This window comes from Mesocricetus auratus, unplaced genomic scaffold (genome assembly GCF_017639785.1).
Source record: "Mesocricetus auratus isolate SY011 unplaced genomic scaffold, BCM_Maur_2.0 Super-Scaffold_4256, whole genome shotgun sequence".
In the NCBI taxonomy this organism is placed as follows: Eukaryota; Metazoa; Chordata; class Mammalia; order Rodentia; family Cricetidae; genus Mesocricetus; species Mesocricetus auratus.
Window position 1 is genome coordinate 46483863 of NW_024429182.1, and position 27694 is coordinate 46511556.

Here is a 27694-nt window from a genome sequence, read left to right on the forward strand (position 1 = left end):
CCAATGCCCACATCCTGGAAATAATCATGTTGTGTAGTCTTCTTCCATATCTGAAACTTTGCTGTGGTGTAGCATCTAGGCTTGTTCTTGCAAAATTTCAAGTTATAGGTCATAAGATTAGCAAATGTCTGGGGAGCAGTGACATATGATTGAGTATCTTTATAGGCCTATGATCCAGGTAAACACTCCAGAGATCTGTTAACATTTTGTCTGTGAGTGTTTATGAAGATATTGAAGGATAGTTCAGAGAATAGAACCTGAAATTATCAGTTCAGCTGAACTACAGCAAACTTAGGCAGAAAAATAACAAAACAAACCTCATTGAAAACTCAGTGCACATCATGGAATTCTTGTCTGCTTTCATTACTACCATATTTTTCATTACAAAAAAGAAATTTCATATTCAAATGTATTTGATCATATTCTTCCCCTCCCCTAAAATAGAGCTTTGACACAAATGACTTAGTATGATCTCAACATAAACGTTTCTTTCTGCCCATTTAATTGTAAAGAAAATATCCATTTTATCACTACACTTCTTCATATTTATTTTATTTTTAAATACCAATCTTAATGAATATAAGTAGAGTATACAATATAATGATATGATATAAATACACACAATGAAATGATCATTTTGTAGGTCTAATTTACACAGTCCTCATCTTACACATCCATACTTTTTAGGTTTAAGAACTTTGGTTCTTTCCACCTTAACCCACCTTTAATTACTTGAATAATACAGCAAGATATCTTATAATCAAAGTTCAGGAATATGTTATATCTTAGAAAACTAAAGAGAACTGATAGTTGTTTTCTGGTCTCAAGTCTCATAGTGGAACTTTCACTGGTCTTAGGGACACTGGAATCTTCTTTTTCAGAGATTAGTACCCAAGCAAACCTGGATTAGTGTCTTAAATGGAGAAATGAGATTCAAGGATAAAAATATGATGCACAGTTTGAGATATTAAAAGAAGAATGGAACTTTTCCCTTCTCAGGGGTTCTATGTATGTCACTCTTAAGGTTCTCTTTGTTTCCTAGATTATCTGGGGTTGTGAATTATAGCCTGGTTACACTTTGCTCTATGTCTAGTATACACCTGTGAGTGAATACATACCATTTTGTCTTTCTGTGTTTGGGTTACCTCACTCAGGATAGTTTCTCCTAGTTTCATCCATTTACCTGTAAATTTTGAGATTCCATTGCTTTTTTTCCACAGAGTAATACTCCATTGTGTATATATACCATATTTTCTTTATCCATTCTTTGGTTGAGGTACATATAGGTTGCTTCCAGGTTCTGGATATTACAAATAGTACTGCTATGAACATAGAAAAAGAGATATCCTTGTAATATGAGTTTGCACTTTGGGTATATGCCTAATAATAAATAGCTTTGTCTTGAAGGAGACCAATTGTTATTTTATTTAAAAACCTGCCTTAATGATTTCCAAAGTGGTTGCATAAGTTTGCACTTCCAACAGCAATGGAAGAGTGTTCCCCTTCCTTCACATCCTATCCAGCATAAACTGTCATTGGTGTTTTTAATTTTAGCCATTCTGACAAGTGTAAGAAGGAATCACAGAGTTGTATTGATTTGCATTTCCCATATGGCTAATGATTTTGAGTAAGTCCTTAAGTACTTTTTGGCCATTTGAAGTTCCTCTGTTGAGAATTCTATTTGGATCTGTAACCCACTTTTTAATTGGATTATTTGGTGTTTTTGTGACAAGTTTCTTGAGTTCTTTATATTTTGAAAATCAAACCTCTTTCAGATGTGGTATTGGTGAAGGTCTTTCCCCATTCTATAGGCTGCTGTTTTGTCTTGTTGAATGTGTCCTTTACCTATAGAAGCTTCTCAGTTTTAGAAGGTCCCATTTATTAGTTGTGGATCTCAGTGTGTGTGCTACTGGTGTTATATTCAGGAAGAGGTCTCCTGTGCCAATGCATTCAAGGCTACTTCCCACTTTCTCATTTGAAGGTTCAGTGTGTATAAATTTATGTTGAGGTCTTTGGTCCATTTGGACTTAGGTTTTGTGCATGTCAATAGATAAATATCTATCTGTAGTCTTCTACATGTCAGCATCCACCCAGTGGAGGCATCCCCCTCTGTGAAGAAAAGATGGGGGCTGGAGTGGGGAGTGGGAACATGGGAGGGAGAGGGAATTTGTTTTTATGTGTTAAATAAGATTGTTTTTATTTAAATAGAAAATTAAATAAAAACAGTAAAAAACACAGAATGGAAGGTGCTCTAATAACCATGGGTTAGGAATGTTGGTAAGACAAGTGAGAGTTTCTCAAAGGAGAGTCATATTATGTGGTATTTTTACATGTGTGTGTGTATATGTGTGATCTTCAATGGTTTATCTATAAATGTTACTTTTCTGCTAATATACATGCACACACACACACACTTTCTCTCTCCCTCTCTTTTTCTCCTTTACAATGCTATCCTGAAACATCATTTGTTACAAGGGTAAATGTTAAAGAATTCTGTCCCAGTAAACCAATTTGCAAGATGGAGTCATCAGGAATATCATTAAGAAGAGTGAGAATCTAGGGATATTAGATTACACATCATATTAAGTAGAGATAAGCATGTCATAGTTATTGTCTTTGACAGCCTTGATTGAAATATCTCTATGGATGTACCATTTAGATCTACTTAAACACAATTTACTTAGTCTCTTTGATAAGATGCCTTTGAAAAAACATCATCAATATTGATGTTGGATCCCCTTCTGAATGCTGTCAATATGTTTTAGTACTATTGATTAATAAAGAAGCTGATTTTTCCCATAGCAAGGCAGAATATAGCCAGGGAGGAAATACAAACAGAGATATGGAAAGAAAGACAGTGGAGTCAGAGAGATGCCAGCAGCCACTGAGGCACCAAGCTGTGAGGCAATGCCATGATTATATGGCAATATATAAAATAATAGAAATGGGTTAATCTAAGTTGTAAGAGCTAGTTAATAATAAGCCTAAACAAATAGGTCAAATAGGTTGTAATTAATATTAATCTTCAGAGAGATTATTTGGTAGAAGCTTCAGGACATGGTGGTACAGAAAAACTCCTACTATACTGTATCTGAGGGCCAATGGTCCTCATCAGTGCCATATAAAGTCCCCTGCCTTTTGTAAGCAGAGAAAGCATGGGAGTAGAGACTCCTACCTCTTTTCCCCATTACTGTAATTCCCTTTATTTCTGCCCTTCCTGAGAATACCTTCCTTTATCAATGGAGATGTATTAGTTATTTTCTGTTGCTGTGATAAAACACAATGACCTAAACCAACTAATAGAAGACAGAGTTTGTTTAGATATGTGGTTCTAAAGGGTTAGAGTCCATAATGGTGGAAAAAACATGGCACCAGGTGAGAGCATCAAGAAGCTGGCTGATCACATTTCTTCCCTATATAGGAAGCAGAACTGGAAGAAATATGAAGTTGTAAAATTTAAAAGCCTAATCCCAGTCCTCCAGCAACACTGTACCTCCTACTGGTTCCATAACCTACCCAAATGTCATTATCATTCAAATACATGAGCTTCTGAGATAAATTTCTCATTTAAATCCAAACTTAAGTTAATTAGAGTAAGACTCTTAATTTGTATGCTAAAGTGGCTTAATTTCAGATCCTACTTTGGCACCTGTTGTGGTATAATCTTCTTCAAATTATTTGTGTCTAAAAATTTAGTAAAATATGTAAAAACGAAAATGCCGTGTTTTGTCCTTAGGTGTATCATAATGATAAAATGAGAAGACTGATGTTTAGAACTTAGGAGGGCATGAGAAACATGTCAAGAGTTTAAAAAACTGAAGTATTACTATTTTTCATAAATTAAAATCATATCACCTTTTGAACAAAGCAGGGTACTTAAATATTATACTGATTGCCAATAATTCTAAAATCCTTGATATTGATTGGATTATGAACTAGTTACAAAAATGGATTAAATAAGGGTTAGGCATGGGGGCCCTGCACAGAACCACCAGAGACCTAGGAACTGTACAATACAGATCCCATCTCAATAGGATTTAGCTCACTCAGAGACTGCCAGCATCCAAGTCCCATTCTCCACCCACAGGACAGGTGAGGTAAGTGTGGGCCTGTTTCTAGCCGGGCTTCTGGTGGCCTGAGCAAAACCACAGGAGACCTGGGAACTGCTCACTGAGGATCCCATCCAGACAGAATCCAGCCTACCCAAAGACTGCCAAGATCCTGGTCCTAGGACTACTCCATTCAAGCAAGAGGAGAGCCACCAGAGTATTGGACCTGCTTGCACCCACCTGAAGGGAACCAAGGTCACATACCCGTGAAGAGAGAAAGAGTCTCCTTATGCACTCGCTGGAAGTAGTGATAGGTAGAGACAATATAAAAACACGCTCAGGAATAGAAAAAGCAACATGACACTGCTAGAGACTCTATGCCAGCATGATCTGAATACCCCCATGCAGATGAAGGAGAACAGAGTGAACTTAAAAACAAATTAATGGAAATGATAGAGGCCCACAAAGAGGATATGAGAAAATCCCTTAAAGAAATGGAAGAAAAAGCAACACAAAAATTCCAAAAAAATGCAAGAAAGGGAGGGAAAAACAAAGCAAAAAATCCAAGAAACAATTCTAACTGTGAAAGCTGAAACAGAGGCAATAAAAAACACAGTCTGAAGGAAAGCTGGAAATAGAAAAGCTGGGAAAATGGTCAGGTACGATGGATGCAATCTTAACCAACAGAATACAAGAGATGGAAGAGAGAATCTCAGGTATTGAAGATACACTATAAGAAATAGATTCATCGACCAAAGAAAATCTAAAGTCCAACAAATCCCTAATACAAAATATCCAGGAAATATGGGACACCATGAAAAGACCAAACCTAAGAATAATAGGTATAGATGAAGGTGAAGAAAACCACCTCAAAGGGACAGAAAACATATTCAAGAAAATCATAGAAGAAAACTTTTCCAACCTAAAGAAAGACATGCTAATGAAGGTACAAGAAGCTTACAGAACAAAAAATAAAATGGACAACAACAACAAGAAAATCCCCTTGCCACATAATAATCAAGACCCCAAACATACAAAATAAAGAAAGAATATTAAGAGCAACTAAGGAAAAATGTCAAGTAACAAATAAAGGAAAACCTATCAGAATTACACCTGACTTCTCCATGCAAACTCTGAAAGCCTGAATAGATATTCTACCAATACTAAGAGACCACAAATGCCAGCCCAGACTACTATACACAGGAAAGATGGAGAAAAAGGATATTCCATGACAAAACCAGATTTAAATAATACATATCCACTAATCCAGCCCTACAGAAAGCTCTGGAAGGAAAACTCCACCCCCAAGGAAGTTAAATGCAACCAGGAAAATATAGAAAATAGATAATTCCACTTAGCAACAGCCAAAAGAAAAAAGGGGTGAAAATCCACTCACAATTCCAACAACAACAGCTCCAAAACAAACAAAAGTGAGCAGTCAAAGGTCATTAATATCCCTCAATAGTAATGGTCTTAACTCGCCCATAAAAGACACAGGTTTACAAAATGGATTTGAAGACATACAAGAAACACACCTCAACTTCAAAGACAGACATTATCTAAGAGTTAAGGATTGGGAAAAGATTTTCCAATCAAATGGACCGAAGACACAAGTGGGTAACAATCCTAATACCTAACAAATTGGGCTTTAAACTAAAATCAATCAAAAAAGATGAAGGAGGTCATTTAATACTCATCACAGAAGAAATCCACCAAGTGAAGTCTCTATTCTCAACATCTATGCCACAAATACAAAGGCATCCAAATTTTTAAAAGAAGCATTACTAAAATTCAAATCATACATAAAACCTCAAACACTTATAGTAGGAGACTTCAAAACTCTACTCTCACCACTAGACAGGACCACCAGACAGAAAATTAACAAATAAGCAAAGGTACTAAAAGAAGATATGACCCAATTGGGTTTAACAAACATCTATATAACATTCCATCCAAAAAAAAAGAATATACCTTCTTCTCAGTATCACATGGAACCTTCTCAAAAATTGACCACATACTCAGCAATGTATCAAACTTCAACAGGTTTAAATAAAATGGAATGACAACATGTATCTTATCAGACCACTGCGTGTGAAAGTTAGAATTCAACAACAATACAAAGTGCAGAAACCCTACAAACTCATGGAAATTGAATAACGTGCATTTGCACCATTCCTGTGTCAAAGAAGAAATAAAAAACAGAAATAAAGGACTTCCTAGAATTCAATGAGAATGAATACACAACATACCAAAATTCATGGGACACTTTGAAAGCAATTCCAAGAGTAACGTTCATAGCACTAAGTGCCCACATGAAGAAACTGGAGAATAATCTCTCTAGAAAATTAACAATGTAACTGAAAGCTCTAGAACACAAAGAAGCAAACTCCCCCAGGAGTAGATGCCAGGAAATAATCAAATTGACACCTGAAATCAATAAAGTAGGAATCAGGAAAATAATACAAAGAATCAGTGTAAGGAAGAGTTGGTTCTTTGAGAAAATCAACAAGATAGACAACCTTTATTCAAACTTACCAAACGACAGAGTGTTAACATGCAAATTAACAAAATCAGAAATGAAACTGGGGACATAACAAAGGACACTGAGGAAATCCAGAGAATCATCAGGTCATACTTTGAAAACCTGTATGCCACAAATTTTGAAATTTTAAGGGAAATGGAAATTTTTTTCTGGATAGATATCACTTGCCAAAATTAAAAAGATAAGTAATTTAAATAGACCAATAACCCTTAAGTAAATAGAAGCAGTCATCAAAAGTCTCCCAACCAAAAAAAAAAAAGCCCAGGGCCAGGTGGCCTCAGTGCAGAATTCTACCATAACCCCAAAGAAGATATTTAAGAAGGAGAACCTTAAGAGAGTCATACATGGATCTCCATGGGAAGGGAAAACAGACATGATTTCCTAAGAAAATTGGGAGAGTGGAAGGGATGGGGGAGAGGAGACAGGGAGGGGGAGAAGACCATGAGGGAATGGGATGGTTGATATGGGAGAAGGACAGAAAGTGAGAGCAAGGAAAGAGATATCTTGATTGAGGGAGTCATTTGGGGGCTAGTAAGAAATCTAGTACTGGAGAAATTCCCAGGAATCCACAAGGATGACCCCAGCTAAGACCCTAAGCATCAGTAAAGAGGGTGCCTGAGCTGATCTTCCCTTGTTATCAGGTTGATGAATACCTGTATTGTCATCATAGAATCTTCATTCAGTAACTCAGTAACTGATGCAAACAGATGCAGAGATTCACAGGTAAGAACTGGGTCAGTCTCTCAGAATGCAGTTGAATGAGGGAAGAAAAGATAGCATTAGCAAAGGTGTCAAGACCAGTTCGGAGATACCCACAGAAACAGCTGACCTAACCTAGTGGGGGCTCACTGACTCTGGACTGATAGGGGGAAACCTGCATAGGATCACACTAGGCTCTCTGAATGTGGGTGACAGTAGTGTGGCTTAGACAGGCTGTAGGGCCCCTGAGAGTGGAACCAGGATTTATCCCTAGTCCTTGAACTGGCTTTTTGGAGCCAATTCTCTTTGGAGGGATACCATGCTCAGTCAAGGTATAGGTGCTAGGAGCCAGAGTTGGCTGACTCCCGATGGAAGCCTTACCATCTCTGAGAAGTAGACATGGGTGGGATGTGGCAAAGGAGGGGTAGCATGAGGAGGGATGGGAGGAGGAACTGGGATTGTTATATAAAATAAGAAAAGATTGGGTTTTTGGGGTTTTTTTGCTTTTTTTATTTTTCAGTTTAAATTTAGATAAGAAACAAGGTTGCTTCACAAGTCTGTTCCAGGTCCCTCTCCCTTTCCCTCCCCTCCTCCCGTGCCTTTCCCCCAGTGCTGCCATTATCCCCTCATTTCCCCAGGGGGGTGAGGCCCTCCATGGGGGTGTCCATAGTCTGTCATTTCATATAGGGCAGGGCCTAGACCCTTCCACAAGAGTTCAGGGTGAGAGTTCACCTCACATTGTTGGATGGGAGTCCAAAGTCCATGTGTATACTCGGGATGGGTACTGATCTGCTGCCCAAGGCTCAATAGATTACCTAGGCCTCCTCACTGACACCCACATTCAGGGGGTCTTGATCAGTCCCATGCTGGATTCCCAGGCTGATGCCTGGGATTCAAGAGTTAACCTTTGTCAGGTCAGCTGTTTCTGGGGGTTAAACCAGCCCAGTCTTAATCCCTTTGGTCATCAGTCCTCCCTCTCTGTTACTGGCTTTCTTCAGTTCAGCTCAGTGCTTAGCCATGGGAGTGTGCCTCTTCTTCCATCAGCCACTGAATGAAGTTTCTGTTTCCCAGACTCTCTGGCCATGGGATTGTAGGCTGGCACTCCCCAGATCTATGTCTAAAATCCATATATGAGAGAGTACATGCCATGTTTCTCTTTTTGTGACTGGGTTACCTCATTCAGGATGGTTTCTTCTAGTGTCATCCATTTGCCTGCGAATCTCAGGATTCCATTGTTTGTTTCTGCTGAATAGTACTCCATTGTGTAAATGTACCACATTTTCTCTATCCACTCTTCGGTTGAGGGACATCTAGGTTGCTTCCAAGTTCTGGCTATTACAAATAATGCTGCTATGAACATAGTGGAACAGATACCTTTGTTGTATGAATGAGCATCTTTTGGATATATGCCTAAGAGTGTAGTTGCTGGGTCTTGTGGTAGGTTTATTCCCATTTTTCTGAGGAATCTCCATACTGATTCCCAAAGTGGCTGAACCAGTAGCAATGGAGGAGTGTCCCCCTTTCACCACATGGTCTCCAGCATAAATTGTCATTGGTGTTCTTGATTTTAGCCATTCTGACAGGAGTGAGATGGTATCTCAGAGTTGTTTTGATTTGCATTTCCTGGATTCTTTTTAAAATAAAAAATTAATTTAAAGCATGAGAGTAGTATAAATGAACATTGGAAATTTATATTTAAGGTTAATTTCAAATGGTATTGTATTTGATATTATTTATTACAAAATTCACCTCAATATCATTTTATTTACATTTTCAACATCTTATAAGTGCACTTAAGGCAAACTTTGATTCCTTTAGTATACATCCAATGTTCATTCAGAAGAAAGTAAAGTGTATGCTTTTCAATATCATGGTGACAAAAGTCCTAAAATGCATTTACTGTGTCTGAGAGTTGTATCAACTTATACATAGTCTAGTATCTTGAGTGCTGCTCTAGTAATACACACTCTTTCTTCTTCACCTATGAATTCTTTAAGCAAAAGCTTCAATTTAAAATGTGGAGCATTTGGGTAGCTACTTGATGTATGAGACCTGTATATAGTGATATTTGGATATATTTAAGCATACCAAAAATTAAAGAGAGTTTTACAAAACGCAAACATTACTTATTGGTTATTTTTCATGCCTACTTGACTTGTTTTGTGAGCATAACAGAGGAAGCGTGAAGAGTTGCTTTTCTTCTTCCCATGAATTTTGTGCCCTCAACTAAGTAATATTTCCTAATGTGTTTGATTATTCTCACTTCCATAATGTCTCAGGTGACACCTGCCTATTATTTTTGGTTATAGTATGAAGTTGTCTTGTAAGCCCAATAATGCTTCTAGTCTAGAATCTTGTGTCTTACTCATTTGCTTTTATATATTAAGGTAAGAAATTATATATCTTTAAGGGCATTCTAAATGAGAATCATTATTCCCTTTATTTGCATATTGTATATGCACCTACATAACAAATAATATTTAAGTACTTTGCAAGTTATAAAAGACACTATAGTTTTAAAAGAAAACAATGGGAGCTATTGCTTTACATGGTCTATCTCATTTTGACCTTAATACAGCATTGTGTGCAGTTCACAGTATAAATGCCTAACTATTGATGATCCAAAAGAAAATCACATGATCCTTTGTGAAGGCAAATGTTTGTTGGATGATCTACAGTCTGTGAAATTACAAGGAGTCTTATCATTATACTTCTACTCCTGTAAAACATTCTAAATAGAAGAAAATTTTAAATATTGTGTCATCTTTTGAACATCAATGTCACTCCAGAGACAAATGATCCTAAGTATGGAGATTTATAGGCCTGGAGAAATACAGGATAACAAATGACAATGATTTTTTACCATCTTTTACAGTTATAACTGGCTATGATACGATGTTGGTATGCTTTTTAATACTTCCTAGTGTCAGACAAATATGAATACATAAGAAAATATGAAAACTGGTTTCATATTAAGAGCATGGATTCAACGTTCGCATCTAGGTAAGCATCTTGCTGTTATCTGCAGGATGCCTTAGGAATACAGCAGGTAATGACTGGTGTTCAGCAAGTCAATCCACCATATTAAAAACTCTCTCATGGAGAAGCTCCACTTGAAAAAGATCCTGAGGTCACTGACTATAAATGACAATTTGCTTCTGCCTATAATTTCTCTCATGTGCTACTACATTCCTTACATAACAACAGCTATTATGTAAGTGTATTGTGGTGTATCTCATGTATATATTCCATAGTTGGGCACACATGTAGCTGTGGATAGTCAGAAAGACAATTTCTGCTTAAGTTGTCTAATTTCAATGAATAGAAATAATACTGGGATATTTTTTATTATTCAGACTGACATAGGAAAGTAATAGTATTCTCAGTCACAAAGACAGCTAATTTTCGACATCAGGAAAAAAATCAAGGGAACTAGTAGCTGCTGGAGATGAATATACAAGGACAAATTCCCAGGTGTTTATAGCTGATTCAAGGTCATATTGAAGCAACTTTGGTAGACATAACTACTGAAGTCATAGACTTTCTGCACAATCTTCCAATCTGAAGGGTCAGTAAATTTACTGTTTATTCCTTAAGGCATGAATTTCCATGTCATCCTCTATCAGGGAACCCTGACCAACTCAAAGCTATGTGCACAGCTAAGTGTTACTCACTGGCTTGTCAGCACAACTTCACTAACCTTAGAGAAACTATGTGATTTTTCATTTCATATCATTCTATATATAACCTTCTAGCAAGATGGCCTATACCATGTTCATACATACTCTAGGCACTAATTATACCTAGTTCATTATAACATACAAAAAGACATGAAGTTAAGAGGGAAAATGTTCTAGGGTAGGCTTGACAAGTTGGAGGAAGAAGATAAGGGGTTAATGTGTTCAAGATCCATTGTATTCACATACAAAATATTCACATAAAAGCTAATAAATGAAAATTCTAGGAGTAAGTTTTATTGTCTGCTCACTTTTATATTTTTTTTTTGTTTTTTTGAGACAGGGTTTCTCTGCATTGTTTTGGAGGCTGTCCTGGAACTCGCTCGGTAGACCAGGGTGGCCTCGAACTCACAGAGATCCGCCTGCCTCTGCCTCCTGAGTGCTGGGATTAAAGGCGAGCGCCACCAACGCCCGGCTTGCTCACTTTTATAATTTTAATGGTTAGCTTGATATCAGTGATTACTTGTGTGTTTCTTAGGTATATTTTTCCAAATTCCTAATAATATAATTAAATACTTATCATAAAAAATATTTTTCTCAGAAACTGAAATCTTTCCTATAGAGGTCTTATAGAATATCGTTAAAATTTGACATTGATTTTATTGGTGTTTTTGCAATTCTTTTTCAAAAATTTAATGAAAAATGTTCCCTGTATTTATTTTTTTTGGCATGTCCTGTGATATTTTATTGAGGGAGAAATAACTTATGTGAGAAGCCATGAAAGCTGAGAGCCAAAGGTCTGCATGCCCAGTCGTGGTCAGCGCTATGGGTAGGTAAGATCTCTTCCTACAATAAAGTCTAGTTACTCATTTTTTCTTTCGTTTGTGATTTTGGTGCTACATTTAAGAGGCCATTGTTTGACCCAAAGCTATGACTTTACACCTGTGTTTCCATCAAAGAGTTTTATGCTTTTAACTTTTACATTTAGTTTTTTGTTTTTTGTTTTTTTTGTTTTTTATATTTTTATCATTTTTATTTTAATTTTAAATAGATTGTTTTACATGTCAATCCCAGTTCCCTCTCCCTCCCCTCCTCCCGCACTCCCCTTCCCCCCCTCCCTCCCACCCTATTGCCAAATCCTTCCACAAAGGGGATATCTAGAGTCTGTCATTTTACTCTTGGTAGGGTCAAGGCACTCCCCTAAGAGTCCAGGCTGAGAGAGCATCTCTCTTTGTGCTATAGGCACATGAAGACAGTTTGTATACCAGGGATAGACACTGATCCACAGCTCAGGGCCCCATAGGTTGCCCAGGCCTTCTCACTGACACTCACATTTGGGGGGTCCAGATCAGTCCCATGCTGGCCTCCCCACTGTCAGTCTGGGGTCAGACATACCATTCTATTAAATGTCAGGCCAACTCAACCAAGTAAATATTTCTAATGCTTTCTATAAGAGGTTGTTTTTAACTATTGTGTTAATATAGTTGGAAAAGATTTCATGATGGAAAGTCAATGAATTAATTTTCTTATGGCTATAAGTAAGTGATTGATATTTTCTTACTATTTATATTTCTGGGGTAAATTCCTTAGACAAGGCATTAGATACTAATAATTTCGTTTTTCCAGTACTGACAACCTCATATTTGAAAAATAAGAATTCTCTTTGTTAGTATGTAGTACTATACCTGAATTTCATACATGGATGACAGTTGACATCACCTCTAGTTACATTCTGTTCAACAGGAGTTGGAGGTTGAAGCATGGGCTGTTTTCCTCTACTATGTTTTCAGCAATTGAGATTCTCATAAGAGAATCAACCATATTGATATTTATACACATTTTTTGTTTGACTCAAGCTCATCCTTTTCTCCTAATTTTCTGAAGCATGTAAATAGTTTCAGGGTTCAAGGTAGAGTATATGCTGAGAAATAAGGTCTGGGTATAATTAATGAAAACTTATAGTTCAGTGGTGTACAAGAAGTCAGATTATTTTATACTAATCTTAGATGGTTGCTTCCTTAAGTGCATAGAATAATCAGTCCTAGAGTTCTGTTATTCACTCATTCTGTCTCAGTTACACTTCTCACTGACTCATTCATTTACTCCATTTTATAATCATCCATAAGTTAAATAATTAATTTATTTAAATGTAATGTGTTGCTGAATATAATTTAATAATTATAACAAACAGCAAGATTAGTAGATGATAAGAAGACTAGTAGAGATCAGTTAGTATCAGGAATGCACAGTTACTACCAGGTATCAATTCCAATGTTCATAATTACTGTACTTCCATATTAAATCTGGTATCAAGTATCCTTCTCAAATATTCCCACTGCATCCCACCAAAAGTATTTTTCATTTCTACTGTTCTTGAGTTTTATATGTTCATTTAACTCAAAGTGTTATTTAGTAATGAAAGAAAGAATGCAGTCATTTTTACCCATCAGATGGTTTCCATTCCCATATGGAAATCCATTTATGAACTTCCAATTGTTTAGGTAACTTACAAAAAGGATAGAAACACAGTGATGGAAAATTTTGTTGTGTGATAAACATATTACATGTGCTTAAAAATTATCTAGAATGTAGGAAATGAAGAGATATTTAGGAGAGAGTAGGTCATGGGGGAACAGGAAGGTTGAGTAGGGGGGTACAATAGGGAGAAGAGGGAATCATGGGTTAGAAGACAGATCAGGCACCAGTATGAACTCTAGTGATCTAAAGGGATGACACCAATTGGCAAGCTAAGCAATAGTGGAGAGACCACCTCGAATGCCCATTACTGATAATGAACTCGATGTCTATAACCATCCTGGAGCCTTCATCCAGTGACTGATGGAAGCAGAGGCAAACACCCACAGTTAAACACTGAACTGAACCCAAGGAACCCAATGACAGAGAGAGAGGAGCTATGAGCACATTGGCAAAGAATGGGCTGGCAAAACCAGTAGAGACAGCTGATCTGAACAGGGGGAGAGCTCTTGGACCCCAGACCGACAGCTGGGAGGCCAGCATGGGACTGATCCAGACCCCCTAAATGCGAGAGTCAGTGAGGAGGCCTGGGCAACCTATGGGGCCCTGAGCAGTGAATCGTTGTTTATCCCTGGAATACAAACAGACATCGTGTATCCATAACACAAAGAGGGATGCTCTCTCAGCCTGGACTCTTAGGGGAGTTCCTGGACCCTACCCTGAGTGAAAGGACAGACTCTAGATATCCCCTATGTGGAAGGAATTGGCAATAGGGTGGGAGGCTGGGGGGATGGTGGGGGGTGCGGTAGGAGGAGAGGGAGAGGGAACTGGGATTGACATGTAAAAAAAAGAAACAAACAAAAAAAGAATTGTTTTGTTTATCGTTCACTCAATATTTTATCACCATTTTATACATATTTTTAAGAAAATACTACTTAAATGGTGAGGGAATTCGTATGCTGAAACTTAAAAATATATAGGTTATGAAGTAAACTAATTAACCTATAAATAATTTTTTTTCTGCAGTCTGTATTTGTGCTCCAGAATTCAGTATTAGTCAGATTTAAATAATATGCTTCTACACATTATGAAAACTCCATCACTGATGTAAAGTTTCAAGATTCTATATCACCAAAACCATCTGAAATTAAATTATTTGGAATGAGACCTTGGAATTCTTCAGGATAAAATCACAATATAATTATTTGTAGCACTAATACATGAGAACAATTAATTTGTATCAGATATAAATATACTGGAGTCATATTTAACTATAACATTTAGTGAAAATTGAGACTATGAATTATAAAGTGATCAAGCAGGAATATATATTATTAATTGGAGGGAAGAAAGGAAAATGGAAATTATTTAATCATATTTAAAAAAAGAAATAATAGTAATTAATTATGGCAATAAAACCATTGAAAGTATAACTCGTCTTGCATACATTAAGATAATCTAAAAGTATATCGTACCAATTTATGAAGTAGTATTGCATGTAAATTCTATAGCACAGTAAAATTGATTTAAATATTAAATTGAGTTCTCATTTCTTGCAACATACACTCAAAATTGACTATAAATTAGTCACATAACCAATGCATGATGACAGATTTTCCTTTGTAAAATAACTGTTCAAAGAAACCACAGACAAAAATAATTATAAATAAAGTATTACTCAAAGATACAGGTCCAAAGTTTCACATGCTCAGAAAAAATCTTTGGAGTTAATTGAGTGAGGTTACTGAAGACTTAACTTTTCCAACAACCTTCATGAATGCATTTTTGACCTCTTTGTTTCTCAGACTGTAGACCATAGGATTCAGCATGGGAATGACCATGGTGTAAAACACAGATGCAATTTTGTCTGTTTCCATGGAATGGCTGGAGCTGGGCTGTAAGTACATGAATATGAGTGACCCAAAAAAGATTGAAACAGTGATGAGGTGGGATGCACAGGTAGAGAAGGCCTTCTTCTGGGCACTAGCTGAATGCATCCTCAGGATAGCAATGAAAATAAGCAGGTAAGTGTTCAAGATAACCAAGAGAGTCAAAACAACATCGAATGTAGCCAAAATAAGGAGTGTAATCTCATTTGTGTAGGTGTTAGAACAAGAAATGTTCAACAGTGGAGGGATGTCACAGAAAAAGTGATTTATTATGTTAGAAAGACAAAAAGAAAGACGAAATGCAAGGCCCACATGGATGGAAGATTGCAAGATTCCACACATATAACAGCAGGTGACAATTAGGGTACAGGTGGTACTTGTCATAATGGTAGTATAATGCAGGGGTTTACACACTGCTGCATGACGGTCATAGGCCATTGAGGCCAGAATCAAACTTTCAATAGCAACAAAGGCTACAAAAAAGAACATTTGGGCAGCACATGCATTGTAGGATATAATCTTATTTCCCGTGAGAAATCCAACCATTACCTTTGGAGTGACTGCTGAGGCATAAACACAGTCCACCAGGGAGAGGTTACTGAGGAAAAAGTACATGGGAGTGTGGAGTCGGGAGTCCAGCACAATCAACATGATCATCCCAAGATTCCCAACCAGTGTAATCAAATAAATAAGAGTGAAAACAATAGACAAAGGTATCTGAAGTTCTGGGACATCTGTTAGCCCAACAAGAATAAATTCTGTGAACTCTGAAATATTCTTCATCAGTGTCATTTGGGAATAATCATGACAAGTTCCTAGGAAAAATAAAAAATACACTATTTGAATATCTCTGGAATTCCAAATTATGACCCGGTCTTTTACACATTTATTTTTCTAGTGAAGGATACTGTTTAAAATATGGTGAGCTACATGCTGGGTAACTGTGGGCTGCTCATAAGGAAGCTATACAGATGAACACTAAAATTCTTTGCTGCCAAAGATGAGTACTGTATCTATGGAGGTCAATTCCACTAAATACAGTGATGCATATTGCACGAAATCATATACCATTCATTATATTTACTTCTTTACTTCTAATACTTAGATGCATGTTTATATAGAATAGAAATTGAAAGTCAAACTAGCAGCAAACACTGTGAGGAAAATGTGGACTTTGAAATGGATTTTGCATTTCTAATATATCCTCCAGTATCTTAAATATATAGAGAGGTATGGGAGTGAAGCCTAGGCATAGCCAGCTTTACACCATAATTAATGAAAACACTTAATTAGTTCTTATTCCCTTTAAATATTAGCACTTATGGAAGACTGCATGCTATCTTCACTTCTTTAATCAGGACAAAATATAAGGGAACAATTTTTCAAAATTGATGAGCAAAACTGTACTTCTTTTTCTATGTCAATTTTTTACATAGACTTGTGTTTTCCATTATTCACCATTAACTATGTCTTTATGATTTTTGTTTAAAGAGAAGAAAGAGAATAATAAGAAAATTGTTCTCATTCATCATCAACAGAGACTTGGTACTCTTTAGCAAGTGATAATGTATAATATGTTTTGCTTACCTTCACAGTGGCTCCAATGACAGATGACTGCTACTGGGCAAAGTATTAAAGACCCTGTATATAAAAGAAACCTCTGACTCTGAAATGTTGAGACATACTAATTCTAAGCACAAAACATCCTTCTTATTCAAGGCAGGACAAAATATAAAAGGATAACCAAGCTGACTGTGATTTTCCCCTACCTCACTAATTCCACCTATGAATTTCTTTTGAGTATAGTCATCTTTTTACCATTGTCTAAAGAGAATCTTCTGATCCCCAGGATCAAAATATGAATAATATAAAGCACTGTTCTGTAGTGGAAAGAGCAATGAACCATAGGGGAGAAGATAACTCACAGTGTGTCTGTAGTAGGGCTATTCAATATTTATTACCATTATTTTTATTTTGTTTTCAGTTGGAAAAATTAAAATGGCTTGATTTTGTTTCCCTTACAATTCTGAATTGCTAGCACTGCATACTTTACTACTAACCATTGTTCTAGGAACAGACAAATGTACAAAGGAAATAAGGTATGAAAATCTTCATGTCCAGTATTGACCTGCATTCACACACAGGAAAGCATTGTGAGAAAGTCTCTCCTTTCACTCCTTCACAAGCTCTTCTGTAGAACAGAACTCAAACCTGTACTTTTTGCCAGTATTAAGATATAGATTGCAAGCTCCACATATATCTCAGGGGAACAAGTGTATGAAAGTATACATCTTGGGAGACTTAATGGAGACATCAAAATATTTTGAAGCTTGGTGCAGAATCTTTATGAAGACATGAGGGAATAGATGCTTAGAGTGAAGTAACCATAATCATCAGGCCAGTTGGGCTATAGAAAGTTTGAAAAAAATAAAATCTCACTCACCCTGGGCTTCTGGGATTCATCACATCTTTCAGGGATCATTTTTCTTTTCCTCCAGTTGGTTTTAATCTGTCTTAGCACCACAGGTCTGTTCTAAGATTTTCCTTTTCATCTTATTTTTTTTACTTTAAAAAATATTTACCTTTATTGTTCCTACATCCTTTTTTCTTTTTCTTTTTGAATGTAAATTAGAAACAATCTTGTTTTGCATGTCAATACATCTCCCTTCCCTCCTCCTCTGACCCCCACCAACTCTCTATCCCATCCCCTTCCCCATGAGGCCTTCCATGGGGGATTTTCAATTCTTTCATATCATTTGAAGCAGGGCCTAGACCCTACCCCATGTGTCTAGGCTGAGAGAGTATCCTTCTATGTGTAGTGGTGTCCCAAGTTCCTTCGTGTACTAGGGATAAATACTGATCCACTATTAGAGACCCCATAGATTAAACAGACCTCCAAATTGACATCCACATTCAGGAGGTCTGGGACAGTCAGTCTTGAGTATAAATTTATCAGCATATAACAACTATATACATTCATCAAATTATAAGGGAGAATGTGATATTTTAACACATGATCAGTATGTAATCATGGAAATTAACATTCCCCATATGTTTAGCATTTACTAGTTGTTGTGAGAATGTACAAAGTGCACTATGTTTCTCTTAGCTAAAGTCATCTTATTTTGAACTATGTCTATAGTTAATTGGTACCAGTAAGTACTTTCTTCTCATTAAGATCAGAAGCTACATTCAAAAAGTCTCACCATGACTGCCTAAATATGAGCTGAACCATGAAAAAGCAATAGCATACCAATATGAATGAGGAAAAGATAATGAGCATCCAACCCACCATAAAGAACTATGGGCAACTAAGGAATGTTGAGAGTAGGTTAAGTAGTCTTGTTCAGGGAAAAGCACACACACAATGCTAAGTCAACATCACTGAAAAAAATTAGATAGATAGATAGATAGAGATAGAGATATATAATTAAACATACCAGGTTATATTTTTATATTTAGGAATATAGATAGATAGATGATAGATAGATAGATAGATAGATAGATAGACAGACAGACAGACAGATAGATAGGATGCATGAATACACAATCAATGGAATAATGGCCATGCATTTGCAAGATAACAAAGAGGAGTTTATGGATGTACTAGAAGGAAAGAAGGTGAAGAGATGAATTATATAATGATATTATAATCTCAGAAGAAGAAAAATTATGTGGATCTATTTCATTTTTAGATAATTACCTCTGATTTCAAGTCCCACAGTACAATTTTCTTTATTTTGTCAATGTAGTATAGAAGAGTTTTCCATCTGTATTTGTCCTGAGGATTACCTTCAAAGTTTATTCCTGTTCCCTATTGCAGTGTTGTCTTGGCTGGCCAATTTAATCTCTCTAAGATTCAGTGTAACACTTGTGAGCAAAGGTACTGAATAGATGCCCCTCATTTAGTGAATTATTTTTACAAAGAAGTGAATAAGAAGTTTTGAGGACCATGTGATTGAGAGGATAATGTCAGGGCTAGGGTCAGGCATTTCACACACATACACAATAAATTACTACATGAATCCCCTACCTCCTCTCTCCCAGCATTCACAGATCTCCTCCAACTTGATCAAATTCCATGTGCTCTTAGTTTCTTTGACATTTAATTAGCTCTACTTTACACTTGGCTGCGGAGCCATGAACTCATGGACAATGTACCCTAGGCTAATCTCCAAAGGACAATGATTCTTCTTTTCCCACTAACTGATGCCAACTGTCTGTAATTTTAAGTCAGGAATAAGGCCACACCAATTTTTATGCAATTTGTTCTATTTCTTGAACTTTATTTGATAAAAGAACAAAAAAATGGCAATTACTGATCGTCTAAAAATTTTAGTAGTACTTATTTAGTTACCAGATTTCAAGAATGGAAATGGAGAAAAGAAAAAAAGTATATGTTGAAAAACTTCCCTTAGAGAATCTTCTTTTTTCAATGGACAAGAACAGTCAATAAACATATGCATGCCTGGTCCAAGTGATGAGAATAAGAAACTGAGGTTTCAGACAAAAATGGAACATCTATATTAATTCTACCACCACCACTACCTAGCCTCAGGGAATAGTTTTGAAGGGGAGAGAAAATATAAGAGCCAGACAATGGGAAGTATAATAATGAAGCAATATCTACTGGACATGGCATGGTTAATATAATCGTGAACTCAGCAGCTGTGACTACCTGCACAAAACATATACAAGACAAATTTTGTTAGATGATCTCCAGGCCTCACCTCTGGAAACTGATAGTTGCTATAGGAGAGAGAGAATCATTATTTTTTGAGAATGTGACAATGTTATATTTCCCATTCTCCAGTATGTAGCTCCAGACCCATACTTATACCTCATTGGATTTAGTGGGTTATCAAGAAATCCATAAGAAATGGAATTGGGTGGATGTGTATTGAGGGAGTCATATGGAAAGTTGGAGAGTGAACTGGAGGATGTATTTGTAGATGTGAAATTTCATTTTGTGTCTGTGTGTGTGTGTGTGTGTGCAATTAAAAATGAGGATTTCCAATAACTGTAAATGGATTAATCTTATTGCACATATGTTAGAGTGATGGCTTAACAAAATGAGGAAAGACGGAAAGGAAGCAATTACTAAGACATTTCTATGTACTTTGGAATATTAAACAAGATTCCTGTGCACTTAATATGCATATTCATAAATAAAGTGTCACAAGGGAAATGATTATTTAAAAGAGAATATTTTCCCTGGAGTCTTCAAGACAGCAGTTTTCTCAAGATTCCTATATATCAAGGTCAATAATCCCATCTTGATACTATATTACATTACTTCAATGGGGTCATTGACTGAGCAGAATCCTTTTGATCATTTAAGTGGTTGCTAATATTTTGTCCACAAAATAATCTTCTTCCATACTGACTACTTATGGTGAGTCTTCCATAATAGCCAGAGAAGGCTCCCAAGGTATCAGGTATCCTACTCATTCTGACAAGATAGCTACATACTAAAAATCTAAAATTTTTTCAACAACACTATTTCATTAATTATGTTAAAAAAGCTTATTTTCCTCAAGTGAAGAAAATGTTCCTAATCAAAGAAAATAACTTCTAATAATATTGAAAATATATATAGTAGCTGCTAAACATAAAGAAAGGCATCATAAATTCTTGTTACTAATCCCATCATTGTGTTTTTATGCCTCAGGAGCCTTATAAATTTTCATTGGGAGATTTTATTTTTTTGAGAAATCACTTCTCCAAAACTATTTGTATAGTAATTCACAATATAATATTGTATTATTTTTAATTTTTGAGGAGTAAAATTTCATATTCATTAAAAATATCAGTAAAACTATAATTGACATGAAAACAATCAATCATCAATGTCATCTATAAAGTTTTGATGATCCATATGGATGTTTGACCTACTTTTCCCTGAAAAATAGTAATCATCACAGAGTTTAAAAATGAAGATTATTGCATTCACATAAATACAGAGGTATTTATGGAATGGCAATCCTTCTCTTAAAATAATCAGCTGAAACCTAGGGTGCATGGTCCTTTGATTGTGTTGTTGATAGAGTCCTAATTTTATTGAAGGGTGAGCTTGCCCAAACAGGGTGAAGGACATGTCTTCAGATCCTAGGGTGTCATTCTTAATGTACAGAGCTCTTTATTAAATTTTTTATTTCAGTTCTCTAAAACCTCATTCTTTTGAAGTTTTTTTATTTAGAAATCCTAGTAAAATGATTTTTACGCCAAAAATCATTAGAGATAGATTTGATTTTTGATTACACTTATGCTATATATAGACTACTAAGAAGACACCTTTCCTTAATTCTCAGAATTGCAACACACACACATATGTATATATATATTTACACTCATACATATATAAACATGTGTATAAATGTTTGTTTTTATACTTTTACATGTGTATGTTCATTTACTGTAGGTCTCCTTCCTTAGTCTGATAAAGTGCTAAACATGCAGTATTTATCAGGCCATGAGTTTGAACAAGAATGGAGACGGTTATTTCAGATGATTTGGAGGAAGGGAAAGGAAGAAGAAATGTTTTAACTACATTATAATCACATTTTTAAGTATAATAAAACTTCACAATGTAAAAATTAGTATTTCCTGCCACTTTGCTGAAGGTGTTCATCAGCTGTAAGAGTTCCCTGGTAGAGTTCGAACTATGAATCTTTAAAGAAAGAAATTAAAGAAGCCCTCAGAAAATGGAAAGATCTTCCATGCTCTTGGATAGGTAGGATCAATGTAGTAAAAATGGCAATCCTGCTAAAAGCAATCTACAGATTCAATGCAATCCCCATTAAATCCCAGCACAATTCTTCACAGACCTTGAAAGAACAATAATCAATTTTGTATAGAAAAGCAAAAGACCCAGGATAGCCCAAACAACCCTGTACAACAAGGCAATATCCGGAAGGCATCACCATCCCTGACTTCAAGCTCTATTATAGAGCTATACTCCTGAAAACAGCTTGGTATTGGCACAAAAATAGATAGGTAGACCAATGGAATCGAATTGAAAACCCTGATATTAACCCACACGTATGAACATCTGATCTTTGAAAAAGAAGCTAAAAATATACAATAGAATAAAGAAAGCATCTTCAACAAATGGTGCTGGCATAACTGGAGTATGGCATGTAGAAGAATGTGGATCAATCCATGTTTATGGCCATGCACAAAACTTAAGTCCAAATGGATCAAAGACCTCAACATAAATCCAGCCACACAGAACCTCTTAGAAGAGAAAGTGGGTGGTACCCTTGAACAAATTGGTACAGGAGACAGCTTCCTGAACATAACACCAGTAGCACAGACAGTGAGATCAACAATTAATAAATGGGACCTCCTGAAACTGAGAAGCTTCTGTAAGGCAAAGGACACAGTCAGCAGGACAAAAAGGCAGGCCACAGAATGGGAAAAATATTCACTAATCCCACAAGCCAAGAGGGTTGACTTCCAAAATTTACAAAGAACTCAAGAAGCAAGTCTCCAAAACACCAAAGGACCCATTTAAAAAGTGGGCTGCAGAACTTAATAGAGAATTTTCAATAGAGGATACTACAATGGCTGAGAGGCACTTGAGAAAGTGCTCAACATCCTTAGCCATCCGGGAAATGCAAATCAAAACAACTCTGAGATACCATCTCACTCCTGTCAGAATGGCTAAAATCAAAAACACCAATGACAATTTATGCTGGAGAGGATGTGGTGAAAGGGGGACACTCCTCCATTGCTGGTGGGAGTGCCAACTTGTTCAGCCACTTTGGAAATCAATATGGAGATTCCTCAGAAAAATGGGAATAAACCTACCATAAGACCCAGCAACTCCACTCTTAGGTATATATCCAAAAGATGCCCATTTATACAACAAGGATGTCTGTTCCACTATGTTCATAGCAGCATTATTTGTAATAGCCAGAACTTGGAAGCAACCTAGATGTCCCTCAACCGAAGAGTGATAGAGAAAATGTGGTATATTTACACAATGGAGCACTATTCAGCAGAAACAAACAATGGAATCCTGAGATTCGCAGGCAAATGGATGACACTAGAAGAAACCATCCTGAATGAGGTAACCCAGTCACAAAAAGAGAAACATGGCATGTACTCTCTCATATATGGATTTTAGACATAGATCTGGGGAGTGCCAGCCTACAATCCCATGGCCAGAGAGTCTGGGAAACAGAAACTTCATTCAGTGGCTGATGGAAGAAGAGGCACACTCCCATGGCTAAGCACTGAGCTGAACTGAAGAAAGCCAGTAACGGAGAGGGAGGACTGATGACCAAAGGGATTAAGACTGGGCTGGTTTAACCCCCAGAAACAGCTGACCTGACAAAGGTTAACTCTTGAATCCCAGGCATCAGCCTGGGAATCCAGCATGGGACTGATCAAGACCCCCTGAATGTGGGTGTCAGTGAGGAGGCCTAGGTAATCTATTGAGCCTTGGGCAGCAGATCAGTACCCATCCCGAGTATACACATGGACTTTGGACTCCCATCCAACAATGTGAGATGCACCCTCACCCTGAACTCTTGGGGAAGGGTCTAGGCCCTGCCCTGGATGAAATGACAGACTATGGACACCCCCATGGAGTGCCTCACCTGCCTTGGGGAAATGAGGGGATAATGGGGGGGGTGGGGGAGGGCACGGGAGGAGGGGAAGGAAAGGGAAAGGGACCTAGAACTGACGTGAATCAACCTCATTTTTAATCTAAATCTAATCTTAAAAATAAATAATAGTAATAATAAAATTAGTATTTCCTTATACAACACTCTTTATAATATAACTATGAATTGTAGTGATGTGTGATTTTTCTGTTTAAATAATCTAAATATACACATAGATTTTTAATATATTTTTGATACTTGTCTTAATCATGTGTCAAATGGCTCTCCAGAAGTCCACATTGTAAGCCCAGGTACTTGTGTCTTTGTGCTGTAGCTTGACTGTGTTGTTTAGAATGTTCTGGAGAGTCTGTGTGGGTCTAAAAGAAAGAGCAGACATCAGGAAGCAGAACACATGTTTCTTCTGCAAACATTCACACTTAATGCTATATTGAGCATGAGATATTGAAAAATAAATAATTTAAGGTCAAACATGAGGAATACAGTGCATCAGGTCCAAGAAAGGAAAGATTAAGGACAATTGTTGACAGGCAGGGATACTCACCACCATACTAACAAGGAATGGACAGATGTTGAAAGGGAATCTCTGAGCTCAAGCTAAAATAAAAATTCAAAGAGTGCATTGATTCAAGATACCTTGGTTTATTATGGCTCATAAGACTAGCTAATATGGTCACCTGTAGTGAAAATGAAGGAATATCACTGAAATACTACAAAAAGGGAAGAGAAAAACATGATGCATGCCTGCCTGCTTTCAAAATTCACCTCTATCTTGAAACCTTAGACTCTCAACTCTCCTACCCAGGAAAACATCATCTTCCATTTGAATACTAATAATGCAACTATTGTATATCAGCTATTTCCCACTGATTATCTCATTTAAGTCTTATAATAATTATTTAGACATACCCAGTGAAATCTATTCATTACTTATGGACAGAGACATTAGATACAAATCAATATCTCTAGAAGTAAATATGAAAGGTGATAAATGAATATTCATAACCTTTTCCTAGAATACACATTTTTAAATCTGATACTTTATCTTCTTTTTAGAATAAACTTTTTGGTTGAACTGGACTGTAATGACACATTCATTTTAATCTATATACTATTCAGATATTTGTAAATTATGCAACAATTTAGTTTCAAGTACTAAGCTGTGTACAGCAAATGTAATGATTGAGAAAGAACTGCATGAACTTAAATGAATTCAAATTCATAAGTAGAACATCTTAGACATTACTGCTTAATGTATCTGACACTCTGTACTCTGTGAATGTTAGTTAAATTTCACAAAATCTTTGATGCTATAGGCTTGTATAAATATGGAAATTATAACTAATCAGATTCACAGGATTGAAAAGACTAAGTGTATCTCTGCATATAGTATGCCAGGCATGTGAGTTTTTCTTTTCCTTTATATTTGACTATTTCAAAGGATATCCTGTGGATACAGAAAAACATCTATGAAGAACAGCACAGGAGTGAGTTAATTCATCCTCCCAGGACTAACCGAAGCTCCAGGACTTTGCGTATTCCTCTTTATGATGTTCATATCATATCTCTTTATGATGTTCACATTTATCTATGTCTTCATTTTGTTTGGGAATCTTGAAATGATCCTTCTGATTTTTCTAGAAGCTCATTTCCTTACCCACAAGTACTTCTTCATCAGTAATTTGTTCTTGGTAGACTTTGGTTCTTCCTCAACAGTCACTTCAAAAGTTATGACTGGACTCCTTACAAGAAACAATGTAATTTCCTACAATACCTGTGCTGTTCCAATGCCCTTCTTTGTGGTCTTTGCCCCAATGGATAGCCACGTTTTAGCCTCAATGGCATATGATCATTATGCCACAGTATGTAAACCCTTACATTATATTACCACCATGATAAAAGTTGTCTGTACTTCTCTGGCCATTGGCTCCTATGCCTTTGGTATTTTGAAGGTTTCTATACAAACAGAGGACACCTTCTGCCTCCATTTTTATACATACTAAGTGATTAATCACTTCTGTGATATTCCAACAATGAGGGTTCTAACTGTATCTGATAAGCACATGAATGAAATGATTCTTATCCATATGACTAGCCTTCACATCATGTTTGCTTTTCTTGCTATCTTCATTTCATATTTACTCATATTTACAAATATTTTGATGATGTATTCAGGTGAGGGATACCAGAAGACTTTCTCCACATGTGTTTCTCACCTCACTGCAGTTTTCACATTTTTAGAGACTATTACCATAATGTACATAAAGCAGAGGTCCAATCATTCCATGAACACAGATAAATATGTGTTTTATACTATGATCATTCACATGCTGGATCCTGTAGTCTGTAGTCTGGATCCTGAAGAACAAGGAAGTTAATGCAATTAAGAGTATTGTTCAAAGATCAAAGCTATGTGTAGGTTTGGTACTTTAGTGATACACATTGGTTGAATTACCATTAATTGTCTCTGATTACTTACATGTTAATTATCATATGGAATATTTAAAACATAAAATTCTATGAGCCAGGTGGACTTGCCCCCAGAGGTCCAAGCAACCAGGAGCCGGTCTACTCCCAACTCCACTCAGGGCAGAGTTCTCACCCACCAGGAGAGGGAGTAACACAGACCTGTGGGCACCCACCATGAGACTCATTAGAGTATCAGACCTCCTTGCACCCACCAGAAGAAAACCTTGGACCCATACCCACCAGGAAAGGAAGAGACCCCACCTGTACCCACTGGAAGAAGGTATGGGAACACAACATTCACTAGGAGAAATAGTTTCATTGACCAAAGAAAATCTTATGTCCAACAAATCCCTAACACAAAATATCCAGGAAATATGGGACACTGTGAAAAGGCCAAATCTAAGAATAATAGGGATGGAAGAAGGTGAAGAAACCCAACTCAAGGGGGCATAAAACATATTCAACAAAATCATAGAAGAAAACTTTCCCAACCTAAAGAAAGACATGCCAATGAAAATACAAGAAGCTTACAGAACAACAAATAGAGTGGACCCAAAAACAATTCCTCATGCCACATACTAATCAAAACCACAAACATACAGAATAAAAAAGGATATTAAGAGCAGCAAAGGAAAAAGGACAAGGAGCATATAAAGGCAAACCTATAAAAATCATACCTGACTTCTCCATGGAAACTCTGAAAGTCAGAAGGTCCTGGATAGATATTCTACCAAAACTAAGAAACCATGGATGCCAGCCAAGACTAATATACATAGCAAAGCTTTAAATCACTATAGATGGAGAAAATGTATATTCCATGACAAAAACACATTTAAAAATACATATCTACTAATCCAGAAGCTACTGGGAAGAAAACCTAAGGATGTTAACTACACTAAAAAAACTATAGGAAATAAATAATCCAACTTTACCTAGCCAAAATAAACAGTGGGGTAAATCCATAAACAATAACATCACCAACAACAAATCAAAAGAAACAAGAATTAACACTCAGTAGGCCTTAATCACCCTCAATATTAATGGTCTTAAATTGCCCATGAAAAGACACAGGTTAACAGAATGGATATGAAGAATGAATCCATCCTTCTGTTGCATACAAGAAATACACCTCAACTTCAAAGACAGACATTACCTCAGAGTAAAGGGTTGGGATAAGATTTTCCAACAAATGGACACAAGAAGTGAGCTTGTGTAGCTATCCTAGTATTGAGCAAATTAGACTTCAAACTAAAATCAACCAAAA

General features: G+C 36.5%; 1 protein-coding gene and 1 pseudogene across 1 annotated transcript; one reads left to right on the forward strand and one right to left on the reverse strand.

Annotated features, from left to right (window-relative positions):
* Positions 1–15169: 15169 nt before the first annotated feature.
* Positions 15170–16123, reverse strand: LOC101828587 (olfactory receptor 5B12-like). Its single transcript, XM_005063793.1, has one exon. It carries the CDS (start codon positions 16121–16123, stop codon positions 15170–15172), a length of 954 nt encoding a protein of 317 aa, XP_005063850.1.
* A 9457-nt stretch (positions 16124–25580) lies between these two features.
* Positions 25581–26339, forward strand: LOC110341882 (annotated as a pseudogene).
* The last annotated feature ends 1355 nt before the right edge of the window (positions 26340–27694 follow it).